Genomic DNA, 25,466 nt, shown 5'->3' with positions numbered 1-25,466 from the left:
TATCTTAATGTGGTAGCGGCTCTTTTTTTTTTTTTTTTTGTCAAAACGAAATCACGCCCCGAGTGTATGTATGTATATACAATTTTAAAACTCTATCTCTAACGATTGGCGTTGTTAGTTAATGTGTACGTGTGCATGTGTGACACGATGCAATGACTGTAAAAACACCTCATTACTGATATTTCAGCGCTGTTGATACGAACGTGCGTGGCGGTAAATTGAGCATTTATAGGATGTGATGTTCTGGAGTGCAAATATTTCAAAACATCACTTCAAACAAATTATGGACGAGATGACTCATTTTCTCACAAGTCCCTAATGTAGCCCTTTTGCCTAATGTGCAACTCAATGCAACGGCAAATACATTTGGTTTTGTATGCACATACTAAAGCAAAGTAATTCACAATGTTCACAAAGAAAATACTTGCAAAGTCTGTGGCACCTATGAGTCAGAGGTAAGGGTATCCTGATCATTTACACTGTAAAATGTACTTTAGTATATATTAGTGTACAAGCAGCAATTTTGTAAGTAATCATTCAATTGATTGCTTTGTTCATAAACCATGAAATGAAAACTATTCCAAAAAGAGCTGTAAATAGCATGTTTAGTCTGAATAATACAGACAAACCTAAAATAGAAGCTAAGAGAAAGTAGCATGTCGCCCACTACCTGGCGCTTCCTTTAAGTTATTTAGCATTTCTGTACGACAATCATTTCAACTTTATCTAATACTGAGTGCTTTAAAATCATAACAATGTGTCACTTTGAGCATATTTTGGAGGCAAAACCTTGACTGAATGAATGACGTGATTCCAAGCCTCACAGTGTGTTGTGTGCAGATAAGCCAAGCAGAAATGTAGTTCCAGAAAGACATTAATAATATACTTTGGGGACTATATTCTAACATTTAACACATATAACACTGACCTCCTCAACAGATGTTTCCTTATTCGCTGCATCTGATAATCTGATGTCAAATGTACGGAGGAGTATTAGGGCCACTGAGAAAAAGTCAGAATTCTAAAATTAAAGTCTGGATTCTGAGATTAGAGTCAGAATTCTAAGAAAAAGTTTGAATTCCAAGATTAAAGAGATTAAAGTCTGGATTCTGAGAAAAAGTCAGAATTAGAGTCAGCATTCTGAGTTTAAAGACTGGACACTGAGATTAGAGTCAGAATTCTGAGGAAAAGTCAGGGTACTGAGATTAGAGTCAGAATTCTGGGGAAAAAGTCTGAATTCTGACATTAAAGTCTAGATGCTGAGATTAGAGTCAGAATTCTCAGATTAAAATCAGAATTCTTAGAAAAAGTCAGAATTCTGAGATTAAAGTCAGAATTCTGACTTTCGTTTAATTTTTTTTTCATTTCTTTCACAAAGAATTTTTATATGTGGCCCTAATACTCTTCCATACAGACGGTAGTGATAATTAGACTAATTCTAACTAACGACGGTCCTCACCCTTGAATCACTAGTTTGGTGATGTCTGTTTTTGTCTAGAAAAAAAACCCTTTATTTTCCCAAAGGTGTTATTTAAATATCTCAATAATGCACCCAACAACAGTTCTTCCAAACACATTCAAAGCTTGGAACAGTTTCACTTCGTCTGTTCCAAGCAGTTCCCCATAAAAAAGACGTTTCGCTCACACATTTTCCACTTACTGCATAACATGATGTCATGAAAAAGAATGAGAAAGCTGCTAAATTCTGCCAAACAGTACAAAGGGAGGGAATCTGAATTTGCTTCAGCAGGGATCCATTTCATAACCGTGTTAACCTGTATTCTGAAAAAACCTAGAAAGCCATTAACTATGATTATAACTCAAAGACGTGCTATGTTTTATTCCATAGGGCCTGGCCAGCTTCCTCCAAGCGATGGGAAAAAAGAGCCATTCCAGATATAGCATAGTGTACTGTATGAAACAACAGGATTCATCAAAAAATAAATTGATTATGACCATGCCACTGTGTATAAGCACATTTTAGAGTTAAGTTGCATTTGATTATCTGTCTCCATAACCCTATTGTCACAAATTGCTACGCCAGCTTCTCTTTTAGTACCAGAAAAAATGGACCATTTATCGTGGAAGGGGTTCCCCACGAGTAACAGTGACATCTGTATTTCCTTTTTTCCTCAGTCCAAACAGCAGGAACAACACTATAAACATGTTGACAGCAGAAATGATTTTGCCACTGGAAAAAGTTCCACATAAAAGCACTGAAAAGAGAAACCGCAGCATGAGCGAATAATAACGTGGCTAAAGGCTCTGGCATACTTCCACACAAAGCGCAACTGCGAATTGCGTCATCAGTGCAAAGCCGGATAGGGCATGCACAAACTGAACTTCCGCCCCACCAGTAGGTGGAGTATAAGCCCCGCTTACCAAGCAGAAAAAACATTTCGACAACACAAGAAGTAGTCACCAAGCATAGTCATCCAAGCCTCGACCTGGCGACCCTCGAACAGGCTAACACCCCGACTCCCTTCCTCAACGGGCCTTTCAGCTGTGAGCCGTTTGTTTCCGAAGAAGCTGGAGAATTGTTCTCTTTTTCTTTGGTCTTCCCTGCGCCCAGACTTGTACTGCCACCCGATGGTGAAGTCAGATACTACAGGACTCTGACGAGTACACCAGGGTCTGTGATATGCGATTTAATCTTAACAGGTTAAAATACAACTTGGGTGCCGCCTTTTAAAATGTACATTTCCGCTAAGAACATGTCATTTCTTAAAAGACACACGTGATTACATTATGAAGATGACATATCATCTGTGGACACAAAAAGCTACACACCCAATCATGTGTGAATGCCGGTCTCCATGTGCAGTAGGCGGTTTGTCAGAAATAATGTGTGCGTTACGTAGCACAAAGGATATCATCCAACAGCTTATTTCACAAGCGAGTGCCTTTGCATGAATTTTACTGATTGTGTCACATGCACATCACATATTGTTGCCTATAGGCTCCCTGCTGAGAAGTCATAATGAGCTCTTCAACCCTGAAGAGGCAGGCATAACTCACATGTTCTGCCATCACAGTGACAAAAGAGAGGTTTATCATTGCCAAAGGCTTAAGGGGGTAGAGTTGTGAGCGGGGATCACTAAGGGGATTGCGATGAGAGGAAAATACTGTATACACACAGAGACAAAGATAGCAAGAGAGCATGAAAGAAAAAAGAGAAAAAAAAACATTCACCAGCCTGCCACGCATGCATAACCAAAGCATGTTTCAGCATGTGGAGGACGATCAGCTAGAATTACACTGCGGCAGATCGCCGAGCGCTCGCAGGCGACGTTTCTAGCTGTCTCGCCTGCAGCGGTGCAAACCTCCGCTCTCTGCTTTCCTGCATCTCCTCAAACAGCTGTGATTCAGGTTAGGTTAGGGATAAAGCCTTGTTTAAGCGGTCCAAATGAATAGAAGTCAATGTAGTATTCTCCGAGGAGAGGTTGTGCAAACCAGTATGTGTGTGTTGAGAGAGAAGGAGAGCTGAGCAAATCCAAGGCAGCTCCACTAATAAATACATTATTCTTAAAATATTAAATCAATATTTGGCAGACGATGTAGTTACTACAGATATTATGGCCACAGAGTATGGAAACTTATATTTTTTTTTCATTTTAATATGAAACTGCAGCAGGTAAGAGGATGTCTAGTGAGTAGGTAGTCCTTCAGTTTTGTCCACTTGCATGCACTCGCGTTGTCATTCGTCCCAGACTAATACCTCAATGAGTGATTGGACGTTAAATCCCTCCTCAGAGTTCCTTGCGCCCATTAACAACTGAAACTGTAGCACTGAACACTAAAGACAAATGTTAATAGCGGATCTGAACAGGGCCAAACCTCACAACACCTCTGCAGGGCCATGCGTTTAGTTAGCACGTCTGCTAAAAAGAAACCCACCCAGTACTTGTTGAGCTACTTCAGTCTGGAACACAAGGTACAGTTCGGTTTGGTACAATATGGTATGGTTTGGAACTACAAAGGTGTGCGTTTCACCTGAGAACAGTGCCTTTGCTTGATGGGGTGTGCGCCGTGACGCCTTACTGGTGCGCCCACAAAAAACAACGATATTTACCTTTTTCTCTGCTCGGTTTGTGGCTGTTTGTCTCTAAAAGGCATCAAGCTTTGTATGAGAATAGACTGCGGGCGTTGAAGAAACATCGGCCGCAGGGGGAGTGATGCTTTTCTGTTGTCCAATTAACTCACTGTCATGAGTGGAGCTGGTCTAGCTCCGTCCGTAAAATGCCGTACCATTACTCTGGTATCCCAACGGAAGGGTACCGAGAAATTGAATGGTTGGGACCGGTCATTTTGGGACTACCCCTAATGTAAATAATATACATCCTGCAGCCAGAACCACTAGGTGGAAACACAGCTAAAATAGCTGGCTAACCTACTGTAGCCTGTAATCATTAGTATCACTTATGTGGCTAACGGTCTGCAGCATTCCAGGAATATTGTGTAACCATTGGGTGATAGCAAGTTATCTAATACTGGTAGCCTACATGAACAGTCCTAGCAACCTCAACCTCAAAGTAGTGATGGGAAGTTCGACTCTTCTTACTAACTCGGATCTTTTACTCTCGGACAGTAAATTGAACTAATCTTTTTTTGAGTCATTTTGTTCATTTCGTTCATTTTTACAGCGGTTGGCGCTGTATCCCTCTTGTGGAACTGCAGTTCTCAAACACTTAACATGGTTTGCTTCAGCTGACAAAGTATAATAAACAAAATGCCACAAGCAATTCAAACCATATGAAACCCTAGGAAAGCAAATACACACCTCAATAAAGTGACAAGTGACCTGTATCCTCTCTGCCATTGTTGTTTAACAGCACAACAGTGACTAGGTAGCTGTCACGTGACCTGAGGACGGACGCTCGCTCAGTTGAGTGAATCCTGAGCTAATCATTTCTGTTTCCTGTCCTGCTGACTGAGCTAATGCAGCTGTCTGCCATGTGGCGAAGGAAGGTACTGCATGAAAATGAACGAATCACTCACTGAGATGACTCATTACTCCCGAGTCATATAAAAGATTAGTTCATTTTGAACGAAACGTTCACGAACGACACATCACTACCTCAAAGAGTCTTCTGAACTGTCAGGCAGGAAAGAGTCTGAAATGTATGGCAATAATCAAGGACACCAAATATGAGTTATCAGCAGTCGCCAAATACACATTTAAATGTACCACACTGAAATCACTGCAAACAGAAAAACAGAGTGGTTAGGAGACAGAAAAAGCTTACATTTAAAGTAATGTCAGATCCCTGGAAGCAAACAACACATCTGAGGTCAGACGAGGTACAAACCAGCAGCACTAAAATCAATGATGTTTGGTTACTATAATGGAGCACCAGGCACCGATGATGTAAGCTCACAAAGAAAACACCAATGTCTCTGCCGCTCTGTGAAGCAGATAGCTAATACATTCACTTTGCCGTGAATTGAAAGTGTAAACACAAAGTAGGGCTGGGACAATACCGTAAGGCAAACCATTTCCATTTCTCACTATGAAGAATCTAAAAAATCTACCTTTTATTAACTAATAACCAATAACCAATTTGACATTTTAATTTTATAATAACCCTTTTGTTCATATCATCTAGTCCTAACTCTAAATACACATGAGAAATCTGCTTTTACATCCGACACAATTTACATGAAATAAAAAATAAAAACACCACCTACACAGTAAACTCACTCCATTTATTAAAGCGAGATAAAATCTAGGGAGACTGTGTTAAAGCACCGTGCTCAGCTTAGCTACTTACTCCATCTGACTGACTCATCTCTTTCCAGGCATCATGTTTTCTGTCATAGCGTTTAGCCGTTCTGCTGCTGAAGTGTGGGATCGGGCTCCAACACTTCAAGGATTTTTAATCTTTATTTCTCCTCAAACACCATCATTTCTAAAGAAACATATTTACAAGCTCTTATTGTTACACTTAACTTGGTATTAATTATAGTCTACACCGCCAGCTCGTGCTGCATCACTGTTTGTTGCTGCAATGATTACCACAGAGATAAATATTACATTTAAATTAAAAGTGGACGATTACTCAGTATGATTTAAGAATGGGAATCGGTATGGACCAGTATCAGCCCGACATCAGCTGTAAAAATGTGAATACAAATCAGCAAAAGCATTTCAGCTGAGTCATATTTTGGGCTGATTACTTCCAGTTTTTGGGAGAACAATATTTGTCTTTGAAATGACTCGGCTCAAATGCGTTGTTGTTAACAGCTTCATAGTTCATGAATGGTCTAAAATGACTGTGGTATCAGTAGATGCTGGAGTTTGTTGTATCGGTATTGGACACAAAAAAAGTGGTATTGTTCCATCCTTAGTATGCCTGTAAAATATAGTGTCTAGGTGATTATCTTCTCCATTTAAAAGCCTATTACATGTAATAACTACTGTATCATAATAACAAACAGGGCAGAGCTTCCCAATCTTCAGAGGTTTGAGACTAGGAATGCAAATATTCCCCAATTTAAGGATTCATTGAGGGTACAAACATCACGGTTATTGAACAGCACAGGCTCAGCTCTACCGAGTAATTCTGGTCACGCTCTCAAAGGCAACAATTTTAGCACCGTATTTTTCTATTAGCAAAGTAAGTTTGACTGGCAGACTGCTGTGATCGGCTGCACCAGCTTACAGTGGCATGCAGCAACAAGAAGACGGAACTACAATTTGAGCACTTAGATAACGGCAACATGGACTACACTGATACACTGGTGCAATAGTGAATCAAACATGAACTTACAGTAGCATGGAGTTAAGAGTTGTGGGTTTTTTTTTCAACCTAAGCAAAAAAGCAGGAATTACAACATGTAATTCACTCCATTTTCATGACTTTGGTAAATGGAAGATTTATTTTCTATCCCTGTCTGAAGCCCACCTGTTATACCTCCAAGGTGCACCGATGGGCCACACTCCACACTTTGGGAAACACTGTCCTAGACCAGAGGTGTCAAAGTAGTGGTTCGCCGGCCCCATGGCCCACCACTTAATGTCATGTTATAGAAAACTCATCCTCTTTTAAATGTGTGATAGAATATAAGGTAAACTCGGTAGCAAATATTTTTATTATAGAAATAACAGGACATTTGGTTGTAATTTATTATTAAATTATATTTGAAGGATTATTTGATGTGTTATTATTTAACTATTTTAGATTTAAACATACAGTTACATATATACTGTATGTTTTATCAGAACAAACACTTTTGAAATGATGTGTCATATCTTCATGAATGTCTGTAAAGGAATAACATATTGCTCACCTGCTACTGGACAGTTGTGTTCCCAACATTTTTGTTTTCTCTAAACTGGTCTCCGTTTTTGACCGGACTCGTCGCACATTGGCCCCTAGTTGATTGGAGTTTGAAACCCCTGCCCTAGATGATACCAGTATTTGTGTCCCAACGGTACACCCGAAATAGTGAAGTCACTCCGCCACAAGCAAAAAAGTACAAACAGTAAATAAATTAATGTTACAATTAACTTTAAGGCAGGAGATGAAATGTAAAAATGGGTGAATGGAAGGTAAATGGGAAGTCTTACTGTATTATGTATACACATATACATGCAACTTCAAGTTGAAATTGTATTATCCATTTATGTCATTTGAGTCGCAACTCCGTACTGTCTGCACCTCTGGAACTGTGGAGGTTACATGCCTCGTTTATACTGGTTGTTTTTCCATTAAAACAGGAAATTGTTGTCATCTTCTGGGCTCAGCAGGGTCTCGCATAAAATCTTTACTGTAAATCCCGTCGGCGCCGCATGCCGGCAGCCGTAAATCAGTTTATCATTCCGGCATCCCAGACTAGTTGTCGGACCGGCAGCAAGCAACAGTGTGAGATAAATGAGGGCAAGCACATTGTAATTTCCATATCAATCACAGATACTGTCGACAGGTTAAGTCGAGGAGAAGGAGAGAGGGATGGAAAGGATAGAGTGAGAAGGAGAGAATTGTAGGGGGCAGGAAGCATGAAGATAGATGCTTTTGTTAATAAGAACCTGCTCTGTCTATTATTTTAGCCCGGCCATTTCGAATTGAGAGCCAGGTAATGCACACCGTGGCACAGAGCCAAAACGAGACTGTCCGTTTTTCCGTCTCCGCGTCCGTCCGCGTGTCCGTCTCTGACAATCCATGGAAGGATGTCCAAATCTCGACCCGCCTCCGACGTGTGGGTGCAGACAGAGTGCAGCTGTCATTTTGGCAATAAACGTCCAGCCAATTCATCTCTCCGAAACATTAACATTGAATCGCGGTTGTCAGCGCGCATTTCAACCAGACCTTGATGTGAAGGTGGTGTGGCTGACAAGCTGGCAGGAAGAGAGGGATGTCAGGATGAGAGAAGGGAGGGGGGGGATGAGGAAAGGTCCTCAAGGCACCATAACGAGTTCTCAAGAGTTGGGCTGCTGAAACTTTGGGCCACCATTATCTTGTTAAGTGTTGGAGTCATTGAAGGACGCCAGACAATTGATTGAGCGAAGTTGACTCCCTGTGGCTACATGCATCATCCCGGCCATTGGTCCCTATATTCAGCAGCTTAACTACCTCTCAGGCCTCCAGCTGTGACAAATGACTTCTGTCTCTTCTAATGTAATATTTGTTTCTACATTTGAGAGCCCCTCGGCTACCCCGCGGCGAGTCCGTCTGCCAACCGCTTCATTGTATTAGCTTTAACTTTATTCCCAAACTGGCTGTCAATTGGTGGACAATCAGAGTGTTCTCGTCTGTCTGTCTTTTGTCTCGTTGCCTGCGCAGGATGGTTTTTTTTCCTCTCTCTCGCTCTCCCAACTTCTTTCTACTGTTCCCTCGCACTCCATATCTCTTGCCATCGTCTGTCTCCCTTCTCTCCACCACTCTTTCATTCCCATCGCCTCTCTTCACTCCTCTCCACCATACCCCCCCTCCTCCACTTTACCTCCATGTCTTTGCTCCAGATGCTAGCTGTCTCGGCTCCGTGGGCCGCGTCTCAGTGATGGGCCCCTCCAGGAATTCAAAGCACCATTCTGGCATTTTCTTCCAAGCAATTGCTTTTTGCAGTAATAAAGGGGGAGTAGCTTTAGCATCTCTCTCTCTCTCTCTCTGAATGAGCTTACTGGCTCTAGGCAAAATAAGCACAAATCCTCTTGAGGCAGGAGCACACCACAAACCTCTGTCCAAATTCTGACCCAATTAAGCCGCCTCACACAATTTATGGGATTGTTTCAAAAAAACGTACCATTAATCACGTTTTTGTTTTGTCAAAGGCTCTGCAGCTCAAATTCTGCCCTGTCTTTGTTGTATCTTTTATTTTAATGACAAAAGGGCCCAGTGGCAGCCAATCAGTGCTACACAAACAACCCCTTTCTTTGACTGTGACCTGTTGAGCCCACAGCCAAACACCCCTGGCAATATGATATGTGAATATTACACACGCCGTTTTAATGGTAATTAAAGTCACATTGACACCAAATTAATTCACAGCGGGACACGGGGCATTAAAGGTGCAATTAGCCACGGTGGTGGATACGGCAATACTTTGCCTAACTGCAAACACCAAACACTTAACAATTTGTTTTCACATTAAGTAAATGTCACAGCGTATTAGCGCGCTACGACGGCATCCATGTTTCTCTCATAGCGAGGTCTGCTCACAAAAGGAGCAGCCAGAGACGACTGAAGAACAAAAAACAGAGCAGGGGAGAAAGAAATGAAGAGGAGAAGTAGATTCGGTGCGGCATAAAAAAGTGTTACCGGATCTTAGCATAAACAAGTGCACCAACTGTTGTAGCTGTTAACAGTTCAAGGCGATGAAGCAGCTGTGGAGAAACAAGCCGTGTGCCGATTCACTGCAGATTTAAAGAAAACTGCCGAACACAGGCTGTGATGATGTTGAACTCACAGAAATAAAAGGCCTGCAATTTGGGTCAGATTTAAAGTAACACAATGCAGGATTTAGGATCTAGGGCTCCCCCCACAGTTGGTAAACGGTATTGTTTGTTGTTGCCGTATGCCGTAAAGTAGAATGTTGTCGCTTGGACCTGAAACCAGAAGTTAAATCGTGCCAAAACAGGCAATGCTGGCCTGCTCAGGCTTTGACAAAGGTGCCATTCACCCTGCTCTAAACTGATGTACCATTGAAATAATCTAGGATTATTTGAAGGTGAAAATTTTAATCTTAAATCAGTTAGTCACAAGTATGGTAAATGGACAAGTTTTGGCACAACAAACTGCATTCTGTCCTTCATTTATTAAGCAGTCTTTACTCTTGAGCAGAGTGCAGTGCACCTAATTGGACACGTCCACGTCACATGCCTGCAATCAAAGAAAAAGATGCAGCTACCATGCCACAGGGAAACCCGGTGTAGCTTTTATCTGTACCACATTTGTACTGTAGGATTAAAAAGCTCCCCTCGACTCATTTAAATCTCCGTTGAAAGAAAGTCAAGCTGATATTTCCATCGTGAGCTCACAGCGCCCTGCTGTCACCTGCGCATCTCGCTTCAGCTGATGGATCTGCTGTCGGATTATCAGGAGCAGATCCACCTTGAGGCACCTGTTCTTCTGATTCTTGTTGGAAAACTTTTTTTTCTTTTTGAGAAACCATCTCTGTCTTGCCATAAGAAACTGGCTCACATCAGAGGTGGGGCTGACTTAAAAATACATCCCGCTATGTCTTGTCCAAGCTCCATCCCCAAACTACTAATTCCTACTAAGTAGATCTTGGAATTGTGGCAACTCCTCTGAAATTTTTGAAGTGACTTGCTTTCTGTGAATTCTGTCCATCATCAGCTCGAGTAATGCTCAAACATCCACTTGCTCAGCAGTGGGACAGGATAAACACTGGTGTATACCACAAATGCCCCCTCAGTCAGGTCTAATAGTATTGCTTGACAGAACGTGACAACCAAACAGTAGCAGAATAACATTAACAACAATCACCGAAGGCTCAGCTTTGATTCATGGTGCGATACCTACAGTTCAAACGCTTATATTAAAGACTTCAGAAACTCATGAGCAACAAAAACACAGACCAATTTCAATCGCAATGATCCAAGGAATGAGTTGGAGTAGCTTTAGACGTAAGAGGGATGAGGAGGGGATAACATAAATCAGCAGGATACATCCTTGAGGAAACATGAATGTCCGTGCGAAACCAGATGCCAACAGCAAGTGCGTACACCAATCTGGGCTAAAGTGTCGGACTGAGTGACAGATGTTGCAAACTTCCATCAAGTTTGAAAGACTTCAAGGTGAAAACTGCAAACTTCTCCTGCAGTACAACAGATGTTCATGATTCATTTAAGAAAGAAAGATAAGAGGAATAGGGGTGTAAGCAATTCAACTTGTCAAATTTAGCACCATGTCTGCGGAGGAAAAAAATGGTCCCTCGTTTGATATAATTGCCTTTCCACGCTTGAGATTCTGGAAACATCAACACATTTTTAAAACGTATACGATGATGAATAGCCCGTTGCCTCGAAGAGAACCATGTGCCCCCTCTTAATTCTAAAATGCTCTATGTGCTCACTGCCATGACAACAACATGCAGCAGCAGCAAGTCGAGACATGAGGCAGAGTAATGCACTGCCTGTGGCCACAATGCCAACTCCCATTTTATGTCAATTGGTGCTTTTGCTCTCTGAAAACGATCCCAACGCTGCTTAGTATTGCAAAGAAGCGTCTTAATATTCCTTCCCTGCCTCACCAAAACATGACGCTTCCTGCATGCAACACCCTCTCCACTCGCTGCTCCTTCACTTCCAATCGCACTCATCGCGGTGTTTAAATTTTACAACGCCACCCTCTACAAAGCTGTTCAAATATGCATGCCGTCTTTGGCCCAATTTCCGGGGTCCGTAACGTGGCTCTTGGCTTTCTTAGGGGAAAACTCAACAAGTTGACTCCCTTTATGAATTTACATCCCGAGGCCATCGGCAGCCATTTCTGCTGCTTCTTGACAGTGGCTCCTCTCTGTGTCTCCCTCCCTGCAGAGGAATAAGCTTTAGGCTATGCTGAAAATAGGATAAGATATTCAAATATGTGCATGTGTTCACCTACAAGTTCCTTCGTTTTTCGAGGTCAGCCCAGTCCCCTTTTTTTTTCTTGGCTGGTAAATCATATGAGCCGCACAAGGTTCTCAGACAGAAATTTATGCGCGTGTATGCAGGCATGTAAACAGATAGGAGTCTTCTCTATCACTGCCAGGGCAAGACTGAATAATGTGAGCCCTTATGGCGTGGAGGTGAGACACCTGGGTGGGTCGCACCGTACACCATCTCTCCTCCACACTTGCCCTCAGGCTGCAGCTCTCGGTAACTGTCAAACTAGCTAACAATCCATTTGTTTTGGATTTGAGACGCAGAGCAACAGCGAGTCACAAACAAACGGGCGGACGGAAACACGGGGGCCCCTGCTGAGAGATGGAGTGGTCTGATGGGAGAGGTTTAAAGTAGCAGCGGAAGGCTGGGTCCCCAAACCGCAGAGAAATGTGTGTGTTCATGCATGTGTGTGAGTGCATCTGTATTCATATCTTTGTGAGGTCCAAACAAAGTAAAAAAAAACTATTTTTGTATGGGCCCCACTACTTTAAAAGGCTTTTTCAGGGTTAAGACCTGGTTTTAGGGTTAGTGACAGTTAAGGTGAAGGTAAGGGGCTAGGGAATGCATTATGTCAATGATGTGTCCTTATTGACAGATTTGTGTGTGTGTGTGTGTGTGTGTGTGTGTGTGTGTGTGTGTCCAAACTTTCTGCATGTTTTGTTCTGCATCCTTTTGGGAAGAAACTGGAGAACCCGGAGAAAACCCACACGTGTGTATCGGCATATAGTCCAAACTGGACCATATACTATATATATGTATAAGCCACAAAATATTTGTTAAAGTCAAAACATGTGTCAAAATATCCCTGGAGATGAATTACTGTCTTGATCAATACACATCATACTCTATAGACTGAAGAGAACATCTTTGTTTCTCACAGATCTGCACCAATATCACACAGTAATCATTTAAAAAATGTATAAAAAATGACCATTCCCTCTGATATCCCCAATCACATCGCAAACGCGTTTCCTATAAATAATTTCTTCAACATCGTTCAGCCCTAGTCCAAATTTACAGGTTTTTGTAAATTTGACAGGCTATACAATCTGTAAATGAGCCAGATAGGTCTATTGTGGTTTGGATCTGAACCCATTTCAACAAATAGTAACACTTCATATTACAGTACACTGAAAATATGGTCATAATGTGGTAATTATTTTTAAAGGGAAGTAATATCATGCTTATAACATCTTACTTATTGTATTTATTGTACAGTGCTGTAGTAATATAAAGCGTTACCCAATGAATCAATGATAATTGTCATACTTTTTGATCCGTATTCTTTTAAATTGCACAGCTTTTCCAGCCCTTACGGCACCAGAGGTCGAGGGAAAAAAAACAGACAAGTTACTTATAACTGTCAAATTAAATTAGCATTGGACATATCTGTGAGTTAAGAACTTAAATCGCAACAATGCTTTGCATTGAATTGTTTATTTTATTATGTAGGCCTATACTTTTCACCTGAGCTAAAAATAAATTGCATTTACTTTCCCTCTTGGGAGTGTTTATTTACAGTAAATTCACTTCAATTTAACATGAAAATTGGCACAAACAAAGAAAGAATATTAACATGGTTTCATTATATGTATGTGCTTGGATCCACCTGTGAAGGAGGGTTCTGGTCCAAAGGCTGGACTGAATCAGCCAGTTCAAAAGCAACAACAACAAAGAAAAGGTGTTGGTTTTCCTTTCCTCTGTCACTACCTTAACCTTCCATCTTGCTTCTTCCCCCTCACTCCTCATTACTCGGTCTTTCTTCATCTCTTTGACTCGTCTTTGCAGTTCAGATCAGACGCACGGCTCTGCTATGTTCCTTAGCAACTGCTAAAGGTAGCATCCTGCTAAGATGAACATACTGATTAGCAACGCTTTAGCCGGGGCTCATGGCTACAGCCTCATGAATGCATAATAGCACTGTCAGCAAACAAATGCATGACCGGCAGCTTCCAGAGGAGGGAGCTAGTGCACACAATACATTGCTTTTCTTTCTTTCTTTCTTTCTTTCTTTCTTTTTTTTTTAAATGTATTCAGACGGTACTGCAAGATTGTGGTGTGATCAGAGTTTCCAACAGCGGATTATAGGAGAAGCGGTTAAACAGTTGAGCTCTTGTCATTTATCTTCCTCTCTCTCGCTGTCTCCTCATCCAGCCTTCTCTTTCCTTCTGTCACCTTCTATCTCTACTTCTTCTTTTTTTTGGCTTTCTCCAAACTTCCCCCGTTTCCTGCGTCTCTTTCTCTTTATAGTCTGCACTTAGTCAGGAATATTATTCCACCCCCCCGCCTTCGCTGTGTTCACATGCCTCTTCTTGTCTCCCTCCCTCCGCCACAAATCTCTCTCTCCTCTTCAATCTGTCCCCCTCAGATTGGCCTGAGTGAAGTTGGATGTTGACAGCCGTAATAACAGAGCTCCCCCTCACACTCACACACACACACACACACACACACACACACACCTTTGAGTGCAACTGCAGCACAGCAGCACTGTGAAGTGAAATATGAGTAAGGTTTAAAGGTACAGCGTGTAAAGATTTGGGTGAAGCTAGTGCTGCTCGATTAGAAAGAATAATAATCGCGAAAATTAATATCGCGGTTATTTCAACCATTGCTCATCGCCTCAAACACAAAAAATTTAAAATGGACCTTTTGAATTTACCTACATAATTGTATATTGTATATAGCTTTACTCACGCCACCGGATGACGAGCGGGATGGGAAGTCAGACACCGTTACAACATTAAAAGCGTTGTTTTCATAATAAAAGCCCCCATATTTCAATAATAACTTTGCTGAGATTCTTATGTTCTTACAATCGTTTGGGGCCATAATCGGAATTAACACGCACATTTCAATTAATTGCACAGCCCTAGGTGAAGCTTTTTCTTTTAATTTGACAGAAATTGGAGTGTGAAATCACCTGATTGGAAAAGTTATTGTTTTTTTTGTTACCCCCAGAATGAGCATTTTTATATAACGGACCACCATGTTTATATAACAGCCCACAATGGACAAACTAAATAGTTTGGAAGAGAGAAGAGAAGAGAAGATAAGAGAAGAGAAGAGAAGAGAAGAGAAGAGAAGGCTGATTATAAAATTATAAAATTATAGGCTATGAAAGAAGTGGAATTAAAGATGAGAGAACAGAGGGGAAAAAATATAAAAAGAAAACAGCATAAAATGGAGATAAAGACTGACCGCCACGGACCACAATATCAAAGAACACAAGAATAAAGTGGAGGAGTGATAAATATGAAAAGAGGACAAAAAGGAAAGACAGCACAGACGAGGAAGGTCAAGCAAAATGGAAATGGATGAGTACAAACACAGACCTAAATGAGAAAGTGAGAGCAGGGCAAGTTGAGTGATTGGAGAATTATCAGCAATAAAGACCACAATCTAAAACTAAATTAAACGCTAAATAGGGGAAGAAATGGAAATGGCAGAAAAGAAGAAAAAAAAAACACCCATGGGAATTTAGTTTACCCGTCAAATAACAACAAAAGAGAGACTTGGACAAATAATGTTACACGATCGGGCAACCGAAACATTTCTGAGCCATAATATGTGGCTGAGGAGCGAGGAGGAAATACAAGACATCCCATAATCACTATCGCTCACATTATTAGGTTCCAGGTGCTGCCTGGTAGGAGGTCAAGCTCTTTGTAGGCTGTTGTTCAGAGACTGCTGACTGAAACAAACATCCAAGCACCATTGATTGGACACAAGCAGGAGATCAATCGACATGGCCGAAGGCACCGTCAAAGAAGAAAAAGACTCCTCTATCCAGAAGCTTTCACTCTTATAAACCCCCCACCACCACCATTGATTAACCTGGGACCTGTGCGGTTACAAAGAAAACTCAACCGTCTGTCCACTGTGGCGGGAAAAGAGATGGAAACGAGAGTGCGTGGAGTGTACCAGTGTGGACGCTGGATATAAAACTCACAGAAATGATCCCGGAACGAAATCTGTGTTTTTTTTTCTCTCCACAACAACAACAACAGCAGCAGCGGCGGCGGCGGCACAGCTAATGTGCTCAAAGACAAGATTATTACATCAATCATTAGCTCAGCAGATAATAAGACAGCCCGGTCTTTCTTATCCTTTTGTAATGGGTTTATCATGGCTATTGCACGCATATACTGTTCCTTTTTTTTTTTTTTCCTCTTACACACACACACAAACACACACACACACACACAGCAGACTGGAGCACGGTGTGCCAGCCTGATTTTTCCTTACAAGTGACTCAGATGAGGAGGAAAAAAAAAAAAAAAGAGTGTTGGAGAGAAGGTGTGAGAGCCAGAGCCAGGGAACGAGAAATGAAAAGACACACGTTTCGAACCAGCTCAGGCTTAGAAATAAAAAGATCATGCTATGTACATATATATATATATATATATGTACATATATATATAGTTGTGTCTTGTATGAATTCTGTATACATCTCTGTAACCAGTGTGCAGTGAGGAGTCAATATGACAGATGTTTAACTGTCTGACCTCAGTAACTCAGTCTGACAGCAACACAGCCCTCAGGAGAGAGATGTGTGTGTGTGTGTGTGTGTGCGTGTGTGCTTAAAAGAGAGTGAGCGGGAGAGCGAATTAAAGGGAGTCATGTGACGCTTAATTAGGCCACACTTAAGTTCAACCCAAGTAAACGCTTGCAGTAGCCAATAAAGGCAACGTTTCCATCACATCTAAGCCTTTTTTTCTCTGTAAAAGTGCCAGCTCATGGCTCCTCTGTGTGTTTTTAAGCAAGAGAGCAGAGTGTGTGTGTGTGTGTGTGTGCAGGGCATTTTGGGTGGTCCTCAAGTCCTCTCACACATGACAGGACCTTGTTTTAGGGTTAGGTAAGGAATAAGGTTTGGGCTCGATTAAGGGTTAGGGTTGCATACTAAGGAATGCATTATAGAGATAGCTGTACAAATGTGTGTGTGTGTGTGTGTGTGTCTTTGTGAGGACTAAAACGTATAAACCACAGGAAGCAAGGACATTTTGGGAAAGTGGAGCCATTTTGGTTGTTCCTCACAACTTTAAGGGGCTTTTTCGGAGAGACTTGGTTTGAGGGTTAAGGGTTAGAATTAGGCACATAAGGTAGTGCGTGTCCTCACTAAGACTGCTGTCCAAGTGTGTGTATGTGTGTGTGTTTTCCAATAACTGTTAAGAGAGAGAAGAAAAAGACACGTTAACAACTCGTGGGGTCGATTTGCCAACAGCAGTGCTATGATTATGTGGCCCGAGGTTTGCCTCATGGACGCGGTCACCGTGTGCGCACTGGCACCTGCGGCCAACGTTCACAAAAGCCGATATGAGAGGGGGGGAGAGAAGAAGAGGAGTGAAAGGGGAGGTGGAGGGGGGAGACAGACAGAGTGACTGGACTTACCGCAATAGAGAACAAGAAGCGCTGTCAGAAGCAGCACAGCCCAGAAAGTTGATGACATCCTCGGCCAGCGACTGGCATCTTTGCGCCTTGCCAACCTTGACACTGGAGCCATTGAACATACAGAGAGAGCACTTCCTCTTTGAAGAGACGGGGAAGGGAGGAAGAACAAAAAAAAGCAAAAGGTGGTAATCTTACAATCCAGCTCCTCGGCCTCTCACTGTGCTCATGTCCCCTCGTGTAATCCAACAAAAAGACGCGTGAACATCGAGCAACTGAAAGGAAAGCAGCGCTTCGCTCATTAGATACAATCGGATGTGCCTGTGCGCAAAAGAAGGAAAAAAAAAAAGGTCACATCTTCCTCACACGAACGCCAGTTTGAGAATGAATGAAAGCAGTGCTTTAAGATTCGTTCCGGAACACAAGTTGTGCCTTTGATTTTTCCCCCAAAAGTGTGTTACCCTCTTTTTTCCCCCCCCGTCCTATATTTCAGTGAAAGGAAAGCGCAGCGCGGCGGCTCCTGGAAAAAAAATTGCGCTGAGTTAATAATCAAAGTGTTCAATCATCTGTACCGCAGCGTCGTAAAACCTCATCTCACCTGCGGTGGGTTTCCACGGTCCTCTACAGCCCCGGCAGCCCCCGACGGCATAGTCCAGAGAGCGGGGCGAAGAAAAAATAAACGAGGTCCTAATAAAAGCCGCCAGGAAGGATGGATGGAAGAAGGAGGATTGGTCGTAAAAGGAGGAGGGAGAAAAAGTCCATTCAGCTGACGATTTTGGAGACGGAGATAAGTCTCCGGATGCGGGAGGGAAAAAGAAGAGGATGGAGAATGGATATGTGTGGTGGTGGGAAAAGGAGCGCGAGGGGGGAAAAAGGTGCGCACTGTGTGACTCAAAGTGACTTTGTCCAAAGTGAAAGATTTAAATAATCGTTATTGCGTCAGCAATAAGGCAAAAACCCACTTGAGGTCGCGGTTGAACAGTGCGATCACAGCAACGTGACGCCGCTATACTCCGGATAAATCGTTTAACACCATGCAATCAGCGCGATTCGTGGCTTTTACTGCGGCTTCACATTGACGTTTGTTTGGTTTTAGATCGATAAATATCAAGTGATGTGCCGCACGTGCCCAATGGCGATGTGTTCATGCAGCCACATAATTCACACATACACAAATATCACTCAATCCCTCATTGTCATATAGACATAACTATGCGATTGTGAAGTCAGTTATATTAGTGGGGTATTATGGGATGTCTTCGTTCTCAATAAAATTCCTTGTATGGATGTCCAATGTGTTCAGGGTTATTTAATTGCGTCATGAGTCCAGCAATATTATCATAAGGTCATTCATGTGACCAAAGCTTTACAATAGAATATATTATTTGGCTCTCTGGATGATTAATAGTACTCTAAGCGAAATGCTGCAGTACTAGGGAGGATGTCACAAAGTACATTAACTTTCATACATTTTTACAAAATACAATATGTCAGTAAATTAATGAAATGAATGAGAGAGAAGAATCTACAATATAAAATAAAACACTCTGGTTACTTGAACACCTTTTCTTCACTACATCATTTTGTATATGTAATCAATTTTATACAAATTGAATACATATGTAACATTGATTATTAAGTCCTTATTGGTCAGTTGTTCCACTCACTCTCCCAAATAATGCAGCTTGTTGCACGTTCACACACAGGTTGCCCAAATCCATGGTGCTGCAGCTTTGTGTTGTAAATGTCAAACATTATCAAACATAAAAAGCCCAATCACCCTTCTAAAAAACGTCTTGTCCGGAGGAGAAGGTAAATTAGGGTCTGCAGTGGAGATGCGTGACAGCGGTGGAAGAGTGGAAGAGGATCGCGATCAGCAGTGCTTTCGCTAACTACACCAGACTCCTCTGTTAAATATTGAGATTTTACACATTTGCCAAAAAATTGGCAACTACGTTCTACCATGTTTTGAAATGGGATTGCAGTAACCATTTTAAATACTAAAAGTCATTGTGGTACTATTGATCATTATTTTACAAATATCCCCTTAAACTAGGATTCATTTTACTGGCAGAAATTGACACTGCAGTTGACTTCATGTAATATCTGAATACTATCTCCCCCACAGTCAGTATTGAGGCACTGGCTATCAGTGCCTAAGTACCTGTGTATTGGCGCCAGGGGGTTCAGCACCATGGACAGCGCCAATAACAGCTTTGTGGACACAGCACAACCATGGACAGCGCCATGTAGTGAAACGCGTATTGCAGTGAAACTTCAGCACCACGGACAGCGCCACCACCTTACTTGTACATGAGACTGTGCTTAGTTCTCTGGATCAACAGCATACAGTGGCTTGAAAAGTGCATAAGCAATATTACAAAGTGTTTTTGAAACTGTTTTTGAGTCAACCAAAACATCTTGACAAAACAAATCTACAAAAAGCTAAATACTTTTGATTTAGTGCTTCTATGGTCCAATAATGGTTTATATAAAAGTATTTCACACTTTCTTATATTATTTTGCATTTACTGGTGGCATCCAACGCTGACCAAATCACAGACAGGACGAGGCTGCAGCACCACGGACAGCGCCAGGTCACTTTACACTCTGGCTGCCCCCATGACGCTGAAAGTGTTTCTGTTCTACTGGCTGTGCAGCTCTGTTAGCCTCTGTGCATTCACCGCAACATACTCTGCCATGCATACTAAACTCAACTGCCCACACTAACCCGTGGTCCATGTTGAACAAACATGATCCACTCATGAGACAAAAAGCGTACTGTATATACTTCTATATTGTTCCATACAAGTCATATGTTTAACATAAAGTTCAGTCATGTTTGAAAGTTTTGTATTAGTAAATATCTTAAACGTCCTGTCGGAGTCTGCAGGTGGGTCTTGGGGTAGTTGTGGGGCTGATGTATGGATAAAAAGGTGGTAAATTTAATAACAGGCAGAGAGAGAGATGGGATGTGTTGCATTTAAAGATGGCCCGGTTGAAAGTGACAAACTTCCTATTAGGTTTAGGAAATATATAGCTCAAGGAGACTTTCTGCTCTAATTGACCCGATATCAGTCTTGTATAAAGTAGTTAAAAGGGACACTTGAGTAAAAGTATCTTACCAGAAAATTACTTTTGTAAAAGTTGAAGTCACTTTTTATAACATTACTTAGGTGATTTTCTGACATAAAAATGTACTTCAGTGTGACGAGTAAATGTTGAGCCATGGTCGCTCAGTGGTAGGGTGAGTTGTCTTTCAACTGGAAGGTCGTGGGTTAAATTCCTGGCTCTGCTAGTCAATGTGTGTCCTTGCGCAAGACACTTAACCACATGTTGAATGGGTATGAAAGATGAGTGGATGACAGTTTTGTCATCCACTCATCAAAACTAGAAAAGCTCTATATAAATACAGACTATTACCAACTCCTCTTCTTCTGATTTTATTTGGTAGTAACGAGTAATTAAGATAGTTGAGGACATGTAGCAGTGCTAGAAATATAAATAACAAAGTAAAGTACAAGTGCCAGGGGCGGACTTTAGGCGGCACTTTTTGTCATTCACATGGCGATTTGAGCCAAGTTTCATGAGAATTTGAGCAAAGTTTCATGAAAATTTGAATATGTACACACTGTGAAAATGTGATTATTTTTATTTTAAAAAAGGAAACTGAGCAAAAATAATAAGATGTTTGCACCACTCAGTGCAAACATATACATATATAAACATGTATATATGTGTATATCTATATATATAGATATATAGATATACATATATACATACAAAGAAGAAGAAATGGCTCAGCAGCTTTATGTATTTTGGTTTACTGTTCTGTACAAAGTCCCTGGTGAAGACATAAAAGAGTCCGTCCTTAGCTGTTGTCTATTTCTAATCATTTCCATAATGAACACTTTATTCACCTTCTGTTGCCAGTATTGGATGTTTGCGGGTTGTCGTTGTAACCGCAAAATACTGTAATTATAAAGAATAAAAAAAAAAATGCAACACACAGTATGGCATTAAACTGTTGGCTGGGGCATCATTACAAACAAGTTCCTTTCTTCCTGTCTAGAAATCACAAGTAGTCCCTGTGGTGACTGGTAGGGTGCACTAGATTAGTCTAGTTGTAAAACCAGACTGGGAGGGGGTGGTTTCATAAAATAGGCAACTGCTTATACAGTACATCAGTCACTGGAAACCATTTGTTAACTTAAATTTGGTAAGAATGTAAAAAAAAAAATTAAATCATGTGACGCTTCTCCTTCAAAGTCTCCCCATACCATGTCTCGACCATGTAAAATAAAAACACACCAAAAATTATATACACAACCCTATATATTTGTGCATTTTCTTCACCGGATTTTAAAGCTCAAGCTCCAAACTGTTGCATAAATTCACACCACAGACTACCATGCACATCCACTTCATTCCTTTTTTTTTTAAAGTGTTGCTCTGTCACTTGCATCATCTTAAAACTAATGCACTCCAGCGTGGACATGTTTACAGACCTGCTTTGGAAACACTGGCACGCTGCCTCCGGCATGCTGTTGTGTCAGTGTCTGTGGCACAGAGTGTACAGCAAGGCCACGGCGCGCTTGGCACGCAAACAAATACACAACAGCACGGACCTTAACACACACACACATCGAGATACACACACTTTGAATGCAAATTAAGCAATCAAGCACATATGCACCTCCTTCTGTTTGTCTCTGACACAAACAGCCATTTGCTTCAGCTTGGATATAACACATGAACTGTGCCCCGCATATGTTACCCCACACTTCTGCATAATATTAGTACTCCAAACAGCACTAGGCACAGACGGCATGAAGTCACTAAGTCGGATATTGCTATTTTGGTGGATATTATCCTCCCCTTCAGAGGGATCAGAGTTTTACAAACAATACAAGCTGATGCCCTTTTTTTTTTAGGCTGTGAGCCATAATAAAATTTTATCTTATCCTCTCTCATCGTGAAATAACATTGTGGCACTAGTTCTGTTGAGTCGTGTGTTTACGGCTGCATGCGGTGCTCGGGTCTGGCCCATGCTGCAGTTCAAATGGATTTCGACATGTATCCGAGGAGTTTTAAATGGTCTTTTAAAATGTGAGCGAGCATTTCAAAGGGACGATCTGCAAGTGTCTGCCAAGTGCAACAGCTTTGAAGCATCAGATAAGGAGCATCCTTGGTGGAAATATCCTTCCCATGCAGTCTGGAGCGGCACGTCTCTGTAAATGAGACCACTAAAAGTGTCGGCTGTAGAGAAGGCGATGAATGGTATGAAAAATTAAATTAAATTCATTCATTCATTAATCTTAATTAATGTTTAAGCTTGATTATAGTGTCAGGTTATTCTCAACACATAATCGCAACAAAGCTCTTGCTTTGCTATTGCTTTAACTTAGCATTTTTCTTACTATATTAAGCAGACAGGTCTGTGAAAACACCACGCACCTCTCTTCGTGCAGTACTCACGCATGCACAGAAGACAACGCCAGAGCTTATGCTAGCTTGGTAAATCCAACAAGACAGTTGCAGCAACACTATGAGAGAAAAAGGTGCCAACAACAGGTGTTGGTCGCAAACGAAAGCCATTTTTTGGGAAAGCTACTGCCAAGAAATAGGCTGATGCAGAGCAATCCAAGACCAAAGTGCAAAATGCTTGTGAATCTGTGATTGTTGCGTGTTCCTGTGCTCTGGAGGCGTAGCTTCGGAGGGAAGTCTGAAGAAAGGGGCTTGGATATTTGAATTAAAAACGTAGCCTGCTCCAACCATTTTTCCAGGACCTCAAACCCTACCTTTAAAGTTAAGGGGTAGTTGAGATGTAATCTATTGATTAATGAACAAGAGATGCTGGTAGGCTGACTAACCAGGGCGAGACAACATAATAACAGGTACCAGCGAATCACCGGTAGCTCCAGACACCATTTTGGCAGAAAAGAAAGCTGTTCAAATTTAAAGACATACATATTGTACTAGCACATGTTTTTCCAGGTTAATATGTCAGGCAACTTCTCCCACCATATTCATAAAAAAGTGAAGATGGTGGATGTCAAAACAGTCAGACACAAGCAAAGGAGATCCGAAAAGACAGGTGCAGTGGATCACCGTCACAAAACACGCACAAAGCCAGAATAGAAGACAGAACAATGGGAACCCACAGGCAACAGATTCCACTTATGTAATGGTCACTAAATATCTGAAGCTGGGCAGATCATGTATTTAGTTGTAGCTCTCTGTATAAGAAAGACGCTCACAAAGACAGGTGAATGATGAGGACAGACAGGTGAATGAGGAGGACAGACAGTGAATGATGAGGACAGACAGGGAATGATGAGGACAGACAGTGAATGATGAGGACAGACAGGTGAATGATGATGAGGAGAGGACAGGAATTGACAGGTGAATGATGAGGACAGACAGGGGAATGACAACAGACAGGTGAATGAGGAGGACAGACAGGGGAATGATGAGGACAGACAGAAAGATGAGGACAGAATGATGAGGACAGGGGAATGATGAGGACATGAGAATGATGAGGACAGACATGTGAATGATGAGGACAGACAGGGGAATGACGAGGACAAACAGGGGAATGATGAGGACAGGGGAATGATGAGAACAAATGAATTGTCATTAATTAAGGTCCCTGAGTGAGTGACATTTGTGACCTATGACCCATTTTGACTGATACATTATGCGTTTACATATTTTATTTTGTAAGCATTTTAATTTGTAAAGGTTTGCCTTTAATAAAAAACAATGAACGTGAGATTTGTGTCCCCTTGTCCTTTTTACACGACACAACCTTGTTAAACAAGTAACTAAGTAACTTTTTCTCTGAGTACATTTGAAACAAGCTACTTTTTTAACATAACTGAATGTAAATGCTTCAAAGTGCTTCCAATCCTCTCCCAAAAAAAGCCTTCTAATTTAAAAGTGGTAGTTGTAATTGATTTGACAAGTCCTCGAAACATTAAGTAAAAGGGAGTCACAAAAACTTTAACGAACCAAAGCAGCAAACTTATTGCCTCTTCAGGTAAGAATATTTAATACGATGAAAACTTATCCCCTTAAATATGCTTTTGTAGCAAAAGAAACTGTATTGTTGTTAAACACTTTGGCCTGGCAGGGAGTCTCAGAAGCTCACAGTGTATCAGGTGGTCACTGTCTTCACTGTGAGCCTAACAAGCTGTGTCCTAGTAAAGGATCACTTTAATGGCAGACACTTAAAATCCTCCTATTACAGGTTTCCCGAGCACATTTGCCCGGACAGTGTCCCTCCTAATTAAAGCGGTGGATGACAACACACGCACGCCAGGGTGGTTTCACGGTTAAGGTATCTCATACATTGTAAGGTCACGTGTTCAAACAAGGTGAACACGGGAGTTTTTAATTAACTGGAGGCGTTTCTCTACACCTTCCTCTAAGTCAAAATGTGCAAAGACAGCTCGAACATCTAAAAAAAAAGAAATGAAGAATGAAGAATCAAGCGTTAAACGGGAGCCGAGACACAGTCAAGCAGTGTTGTGTCTTTCTTCGTATGCCAAACAATAAAGAACATGTAAAATAACAGCGTAGCAGCAGCGGCAATTGTGTCAGTAATAGAAAACCCTGTGGGAAGCCTCTCCTCCTTTCAGCGCGGGGCTGAGCTTCTCAGTGTGGGAGCATCTGAGACCTGACCTTTCTTTTTCCCCCTCTCCCTTTCTTCCCTTTGATCCATCCAGACACAAGCTACTTCCGCTTTATTGGGCCACCAAGGAGGGCTTTGAACTTAGCTTGCCACTGAGTGATTTAAGCATATAAAATCTTCTCCACAGCGGGCCCTTGCTCACTGTCATGGATTAAGAGAAAGATGGGGAAGCAAGAAGCCTTTTCTTGAACTCGCTAAATATGTGCGAGACAGTGGTTCGCCATGCAGAGCGAGGAAGAAAGCGGATGCAGACTTCATACGGGAGCCGAGCGTCTTCAG

At 41.7% G+C, this 25,466-nt stretch overlaps 1 protein-coding gene across 2 annotated transcripts in view; it reads right to left on the bottom strand.

The window, feature by feature from the left end:
• The window catches only part of tafa5a (TAFA chemokine like family member 5a), a 149,001-nt gene extending 130,594 nt beyond the window's left edge, over positions 1 to 18,407 (bottom strand). The window contains exons 1-2 of one of the 2 annotated variants that reach the window (XM_044022835.1): positions 18,090 to 18,407; positions 17,495 to 18,011 (exon numbers count right to left, since the gene is read on the bottom strand). In XM_044022835.1, coding sequence (XP_043878770.1) covers positions 17,495 to 17,606 — 112 coding nt within the window. In that variant the 5' untranslated portion in view covers positions 17,607 to 18,011; positions 18,090 to 18,407. The remainder of the gene's footprint in view (positions 1 to 17,494; positions 18,012 to 18,089) is intronic. The other variant, XM_044022836.1, reaches the window with a different exon arrangement.
• Between the last annotated feature and the right edge of the window lie 7,059 nt (positions 18,408 to 25,466).

Source organism: Solea senegalensis, linkage group LG3 (genome assembly GCF_019176455.1).
Source record: "Solea senegalensis isolate Sse05_10M linkage group LG3, IFAPA_SoseM_1, whole genome shotgun sequence".
NCBI lineage: Eukaryota > Metazoa > Chordata > Actinopteri > Pleuronectiformes > Soleidae > Solea > Solea senegalensis.
The sequence above is the reverse complement of the archived record's forward strand: the minus strand, read 5'-3'. Positions and strand labels throughout refer to the sequence as shown.